Below are 7,866 nucleotides of genomic sequence, written 5' to 3' on the forward strand. Positions count from 1 at the left end.
TGCACATGTGAGGTTTCCACCGGCCACTATGGTTGATTTGAGGAGGGCAGGCAACAGGAAATGAACCCTTAATCCATAAAAAAAGTGGAAAAAATAGTCTAGCTATTCGCTGACACAGGAAGAACGTAACACGACCACGCACAAATACTGTAGACACGCACACACATGTACACGTACACGTGCACTGCACACACACATGCACGCACATGCACACACACACACACACACACACACACACACCTGAAATGTATATCCAATCAATACAGATTTATTTACTGCATATGCCATGTCTGTGTGCGCGTGTGCGTGTACATGTGTATGTGTGTGTGTGTGTGTGTGTGTGCGCGCACGTTTCCGGTGCACTCGACCTTTGACACCTGATCCAAACGTGAACATATTATAGATCTCAAATGGAAACCAGAGCAGCGTGGAGTGTCTCTCTCCCAGTAGGGGGAGCTGTTCAGCCCATAGACTGTAAAAAAAAATATGGACAAAGCGTTCTACGGGTCTGATATGGACTTAAAATTAAGCCCGTCAGTCCTTGAATTGTAAATCGCCATCTTTCTAGATCCGTTTGGGCCCAGCTGGCCATTGGCTGGCCCAGACAACGAGGCGGGACTTCCCCCCTTTCTTCTTCGTTGGTTTTTATTTCGAACGGGGGGTGGCTCCCGATCATAGACTGTAACGGTAGCCACGCCTCTCAGAACATACGCGACTTTATGGTAATTTTTTTAAATAAATGGGACCATCATTTTCCAAAAATAATATTATGACATGAGAAATTAGACTTGAGGGAGGGCAGAATCCATTTGTACCGGCCGGCCCATCGGCCGGTGCGATGGGTCGGCCGGCCGGTCGTTTGATATGTCGGCCGGTCCGTGGATAGGCCGGCCGGTCCGTGGGTGGGTCGGCCGGTCCGTGGACAGGCCGGCCGGTCCGTGGGTGGGTCGGCCGGCTGGTAACTCTGTCTGACTGCCCCCCTGATTCAGCCACATACTCTCTCTCCCCCAGTAGGGGGCGCTGTTCAGCCACATACAGATCAGGTATTTCTCACCTGCAGGTGCATCGTCATTCTCACCTAGAGGCACTTCAATGATCTAGAGATCTGCTATTTCTCACCCAGGGGGGACTATAGATCTGATATGTCTCACCCAGGGGGGTTTATAAATCTGGTATTTCTCACCTAGAGGCAGCTCGAAGCGGGTGTCCAGTAGAACCAGGTTCAGGGTGTTTATAGATCTGGTGTTTCTCACCTAGAGGTGTTTATAGATCTGGTGTTTCTCACCTAAAGGCAGCTCAAAGCGGGTGTCCAGCAGCACCAGGTTCAGGGTGGGCTCCTTGGTTCCGCACACCTCGTTGTCGGCCATGATGACCTGAGAGTCCAGCGTCAGCCACTCCCCCGGACCCTCCTGTCGCCACGGAGACCCAGAGGACAACGGAGAGAATTATTCACGCACGGGAATACTCAGAAAACACAATAATTATTCATAAAACACAATATCGTGCGTGCGTGTGTGCTGTGCGTGCTGTGCTGTGCTGTGTGTGCTGTGCTGTGCGTGCTGTGCATGCATGCGTGCTGTGTGTGCGTGCTGTGCATGCATGCGTGCTGTGTGTGCGTGCGTGCTGTGTGTGTGTGCTGTGCGTGCGTGCGTGCTGTGCGTGCGTGCTGTGCGTGCGTGCGTGCTGTGTGTGCGTGCGTGCGTGCGTGCTGTGTGTGCGTGCGTGCTGTGCGTGCGTGCTGTGTGTGCGTGCATGTGCCTCACCTCGTTGGACTGGCGGATGCTCCTCAGAGGGATCCAGACGGTTCCCACCATGGTGTCCCAGATTAACCCTTTGTTCCATACCTCCACCGTCAGACCCAGGTCCAAGCGGTTGATCTCACTGAGAGAGACAGAGAGAGAGAGAGAGAGAGATACAGAGAGAGAGAGAGAGAGAGAGAGAGAGAGAGATACAGAGAGAGAGAGAGAGAGAGAGAGATAGACATAGAGACAGAGACAGAGACAGAGACAGAGACAGAGACAGAGACAGAGACAGAGACAGAGACAGAGACAGAGACAGAGACAGAGACAGAGACAGAGAGAGAGAGTTTTAACGTCCGCTCCACGTCCGCTCAGGCGATTCAGTAACACAGACCAGAACAGGCTTTCCTCAGAGGTGGAAAGAAAACAAACAATATTTTGTGCCGATCAAATAATTTGAAAGAAGAAAATAAAGGCAGGATACAACACTATTTGTTTTGTTTTTCTTCTTACTAATTATTTGATCGGCCCAGAACATTGTAATTATTGTCATGATTTGTCACGATCCGAGTTGGCTTTGTCCGCGGAGTAACCGTCTTTAAATAAATACTTTTTGAAAAGCCTATGGAGAAAATGAATGGAGAATAATTTCCTGGGCCACGCGTTGTTCTGAAAGGGGGCGGGACTGCGACGCTCTATTAAATAGAGTCTATTTGGTTCCTAACCCCTGGAACTCCCTCAGGTACCCCTGGGGGTCCTTTGGGAACCACTGCCTTAGCGCTCCCGTTACCCCCCCCACAGAGAGCCTGAAGCAAATTCCTTCTCATTGTAATCCCTTTGTTAATTAAACTAATTACAGGGAGGGGGGGGGGGGGGGAGCACTAATGCTAATCACTGGAGGATACTGTACGCAGAGATATATGGGGGGGGGTCCGGGGGGGGTCCTAAGAGGAGGATATGGATGTCTTTGCCGAGGCAGAGGAACGACAAAGAAGGAGCTAGGAAAGAGGATGAAAGGAAAGGACGAAAGGAAGGGATGAGGAGGTCAGTGACGGTGGAGGTAGGCTATATGACATGGTGGACCCCCCGCTTTGATATGCAAAAAATAGCAGATCTACAAGCTCGTAGATCCTACGAGCTTGTATATATGGAGGAACTCCATATATGGTCAGCACACTCTACAGTAGGGAGGATTATCACAACAAAACAAAAGAAGAAGTGATATTTGAATTAAGTGAAATCACTGAATATGCCTTTAACTAGAACTAAGATGAGAGAACATATTACTTCCGGTTGTTTTTAGGATTGATTTTAAAATTATTTTACTTGTTTATAAAGCTCTCAATGGTCTCGCACCTTCCTACCTACATGACTGCCTGCCTAAATATGTCCCAAACCGCCCCCCCTAAGGTCTTCCACTGCTGGCCTGCTCGCTTTGCCTTAAAAATGGCAACTAAATAAATAAATAAAACTTTTTTCCGGGTGTGCTGCCATTCTGCCAGTGCCATCATGATCATTTCACTGTACCTGTATCAGTGAGTGTCAAATAAACCCTCTACAAAGGGTTGTGTAGTTGTCTGTTGGTTTGTATCATTTAGGCCTATGTTGTTCTGTAAAAGTGGTGGTATTAGGGCTTATTTGTTTGTGTGTGCCGCGACGGAGCGGGCGGTAGAGTTTCTGCTATCTGCGCGCTGGTTGTGGTGGGCCGGTCTGGGCCAAATTCACGCGAAAATGCCCGGGCCGAATTTTTGTCCCAGTCCAGCCCTGGAACAAACTCCCACTGTACCTTCGACAGCAGCCTCTGTAGACATTTTTAAAGCACAGCTCACCCACTTCTACACCCTTGCTTTTAATTGATCTTTAATTTTGTGTTATTCATGTCCTCACATGTTTGTCTCCATTGCTCTGTAAAGCACTTTGAGCTGCATTCCATGTCATGAAAGGTGCTATACAAATAAAGTTGTATTATTATTATTATTATTATTATTGTTATTAATTATTTTTTGCTTACCAATGGGACACTAAAGTTGTATTAATGTCATATTTGTATTATTTTTATTGTCCTTTATCGTGGGCATGCTTTTATGTTGTCTTTGGTTGTCATGGCTGCCAGTTCCCACCTGATGTTGTGTGGGAGTTCTGATTGGTCCAGACCGTACTGCATAACTGCTAGCTTACATAAGGTCTTAAGACTAGGACTCCAGTCTAAGATGAACAGCTCATCAGAGGGTGTGCTGTATCCTTTGTATCCTCCAAAGAGGACGACGCGATCTCCCACAAGGCAACAGCACATGCCACGCATTGGACATGGTCCTTTCCCCTTGGGCTCAACCTTCTTCCAGGAGAAGGTCTCTGGACTGAATTTCCACACGTCATTCAAGTTCTGGTTACCGTTCAAGCCACCAAATATGTACAGCTCTCCATTGTAGGTAAAGGCTGAAGGCCAACAGCGTCTTTCTGGAAGTAGCTGTGCAGAAGGTGTGTTGAGCCAGTGGTTGTTCTCTGTGTCAAAAACTCTGATGGTGTTGTAGTACTGGTGATGGTGCTTCTTGTACCCCCGATCGCCCCCAAATACAAACATCTTTCTCCCGATGATGGTGGCAGAGTACCCATATGAAGCAGGAGGTGGAGTTCCGCTGGTGTTAATTACTGACCAGACCATTGTGCTGGTGTCCAACTTGTACATGTCATTGTTTTCAGCCTTCTTGGTGATTCCTCCATGGATAAACATGACCTTCTCCAACACACATGCTGAGCTGTCGTACCTCTCCTCTGGAACATTCCCAGAAATGCTGGGTTTGAACCATCTGTGGGCGTCGACATCAAATGTATAAAGCACATTGTAGAACTCCCCACTCCGGCACCCTCCCCAGATGTAGACTGTATATTCTATCAACACAGCTGTGTGTCCCCTGCGCCTGGATGGAACCTCTAGGTGGCGTCCTCCTCCTCTTCCAGGGGTCACTGGGGCCAACTTCCTCCAGCATAAAGACACTGTGTTGAAGACGTGAACATCAATGTGATCACTGTCTCCTCCAAAGCAGTACAGCTTGTCCTGCAGCACCACAGCTGCATGGAAACATCTCTCTGCTCCTCCTTCCAGGTGGACGGTCCAGCGGATCATTCTAACGTCACAATGTCCTTGCGAATCTGTCCCACAATGCAGTTCTGTCTCTCTCTGTCTCAAAATGCAGTTGTCTCTATCTGTCCCCACAATGCAGATCGGTATCTCTTTGTCGCACAATGCAGTTATGTCTCTCTCTGTCGCCACAATGCAGATCGGTATCTCTCTGTCTCACAATGCAGTTCGGTCGCCTCACACCACCTATTATATTGCTATAGCGGTATAAACGTCACGTAAAGCCCACGCTATACGGCCAATCCGTGGAGACGATGTGCCGCATCGGCCATGAATAAATTAGTTAAAAATCTCTCTCTCACCTCTTTCTCAACATTTCTAACATAAAACCTTAGGGTACTCAAAATGTCCGGGTTCACATTCTGGCAAGTAGACTAAAAGTTATTAGTGCAGAAAACTAGAGTTCTCCACAGGCCCACCTGTCCATTCAGACTATTACAGGCTCGTGGCCCACAAGGTAAGACAGTACATCACATACGAGAAAAAAAAAAAAATACAGTACATTTACCCAGCCCCACAGGTTACTACTCTAGGCGAGGCAATCATGCCAGTGTCCTCTGATGGTAGAAGTGTACCTTACAGAACTACAGCCTGGGTCTGTCCAATGAGTCTATTCAGTGAGCGATCCAGCCTGCTCAGGAATTTGAATGTCAAGTTCCTCAACAGAGCCATGAATGTAGTGAGACCCAATGAACAGAAAAGCCCACTGGCTCTAGTGCTCCTGGGTTTTATTAACAGGATACGAAGACAGTCATTATATTCTACTTGCAGTTTGCGTAAGCTCTCCTTCTTGTACTTCACCCACAGTGACAAGCCCCAAAGTTATTAGTGCAGCCGCGCCCGGCAGCTGGCGAAAACTAGAGTTCTCAACAGGCCTGGAAATGAAGGCCCGGTCCGACCTGGGCTCTCATCAAGCCCTGTACACTCAAGAGAATATGTCCTTAGATCTCCATATATGGAGCTGACCTGTTCTGACATGTTGATCTGACTGCATGGTATTGATAAGGGCTGATGAGGACGGCGATTAAATGCTAGATCTACAAGCTCAAGGTGTGATGAGAGAGAGGAGAACAGTGGACTCACAACTTGGGCTTTCACTTCTAGTGACTTTTACTAGTTGACTAGTTCCCTAGTTTACTAGTCAACTAGTTGTTTAACTACCTATATGGACCATAGACTGTAAAAAAATATGGACAAAGTGTTCTCCGGGTCTGATATAGACGTAAGATGAAGCCTGTCAGTCCTTGAATTGTAAATCGCCATCTTTCTAGATGCGTTTGGGCCCAGCTGGCCATTGGCTGGCCCAGACAACGAGGCCGGTAGCCACGCCCCTCAGAACATACGCGACTTTATGGTCATTTCTTAAATAAACGGGACCATAATTTTCCAAAAAGAATATTATGACATGAGAAATGAGACTTTAAACTAGTGACTGGAAGCAGAAAGTATTCATGACCATGTTTATTAAGGTAATACAGTCTAGGTGAAGTTGGGCCCAAATACATGGACCTCTATGGAGCTATGGGTTTTTTTGGGCCCAATGACAGCGCCACAACAGGCCATTATATGAACTTTCAGGAAGTCCCGATTTACTTCACAAAATATTTGTCTGACTGCCCCCCTGATATGGACTCAATCACCTCATTTCAAACCCACCTCAAAACCCACCTGTTTAGGCAGGCTTATGATTGATCTGTGTTTTCTGCTGCAATATATACCATTCAGGGGTGGGCAACTGGCGGCCCGGGGGCCACATGCGGCCCCCACCTTCACTTAATGTGGCCCTCGGGTTAATGTCAGAATACTGATATAATATTGGTTTCAGCTGTTTACAATTCCACAAAATGCAAACATGACCCGCTTTAATTGCTTCCGTCTAAATTAGTAGCTCATTGCTCAACCCAAGTATAATTAAAGGCATTTGAAATTACACAAGAATGTTAATTTCCAGGATTCCAATTCAAAAATAGCAAAAAATAATTTCAATTTGAATATAGCAAAAATAGCCGATCTACAAGCTCAAAATGTGCCGCGCTGCGACACGACACTAATATATGGCCCAAGGTAGTGAGTGTGGAAATTGTGGCCCTCTCCATCGTCAAAGTTGTGACATAGTGACTCACAACATGAAGTCCTGCTCCCATAGCTGCGTGGTGTGAGTGAGTGAGTGAGCAAGTGAGTGAGTGTGAGTGTGAGTGTGAGTGTGAGTGTGAGTGTGAGTGTGAGAGTGAGAGTGAGAGAGAGAGAGAGAACAGTGGACTCACAACATGAAGTCCTGCTCCCAGCTGGGCAGGTTGCCTCGCACGGCGATGGTCGTGCTCTTCACATTCTGCACTTTGAGGGTCACATAGGTGTTGAACTTCTCTGTGAGAGAGAGACATAGAGAGAGAGAGACATAGGAGTTATTTCAAACCTTTTATTATAATTATTTTAAATGAATTTCATAATTTACAATTGGTCAAAAATAGCTAATAAAAGATCTATAAGCTCAGTCACAACATGCCTCGATGTATTGTGCAGCTTGTAGAACGCTATGTTTTGCTATTTGTATAGAGCTTATATGCCATTTTCTCTGTACTGTTTTTCAACCTTTTATGAAAGGATAGATCATTTTTAGACGTAAAAGATGTATGCACAGTGTATACATGTGCACGATCGCAATCTAGATTCAGACACCTATGCGACCGCATTTCTACATTTATTTGAGCGAGAATGGTGCAGCACTGGCTGTCCAATTAAAGTCACACTTTGATGTTGTCCGTTTAAAGGGATAGTTCAGATTTTCTTTACTTTGTATGAAAAAATACTACTGTATGAAATACTTCCCATTAATATAGTGGTTGCAACTGTATTAATTGATTGTCCGAGTCCCGTGGTAGGAGTTCTGGGTTTGGTCAATATTAAGTAGTTCCGGCCCAGGCCGTAGCGTAACGGTCTGGGCACCGGACTGGTAATCCAGTCGCAGTGTGCCGCGGGTTCGACTCCCGG

At 46.7% G+C, this 7,866-nt stretch overlaps 1 protein-coding gene across 1 annotated transcript in view; it reads right to left on the minus strand.

Moving 5' to 3' along the window:
* Nucleotides 1-7,866, minus strand: part of LOC310870689 (protein unc-13 homolog A-like) — a gene marked incomplete at its 3' end in the record, with an annotated part of 68,087 nt that overhangs the window by 46,372 nt on the left and 13,849 nt on the right. Inside the window, 3 exon segments of the mRNA XM_083781961.1 lie at nt 1,286-1,409; nt 1,764-1,881; nt 7,143-7,242. Coding sequence (XP_083638087.1) covers nt 1,286-1,409; nt 1,764-1,881; nt 7,143-7,242 — 342 coding nt within the window.

This window comes from Protomyctophum parallelum (genome assembly GCF_964188405.1).
Source record: "Protomyctophum parallelum genome assembly, chromosome: 14".
Lineage (NCBI taxonomy): Eukaryota > Metazoa > Chordata > Actinopteri > Myctophiformes > Myctophidae > Protomyctophum > Protomyctophum parallelum.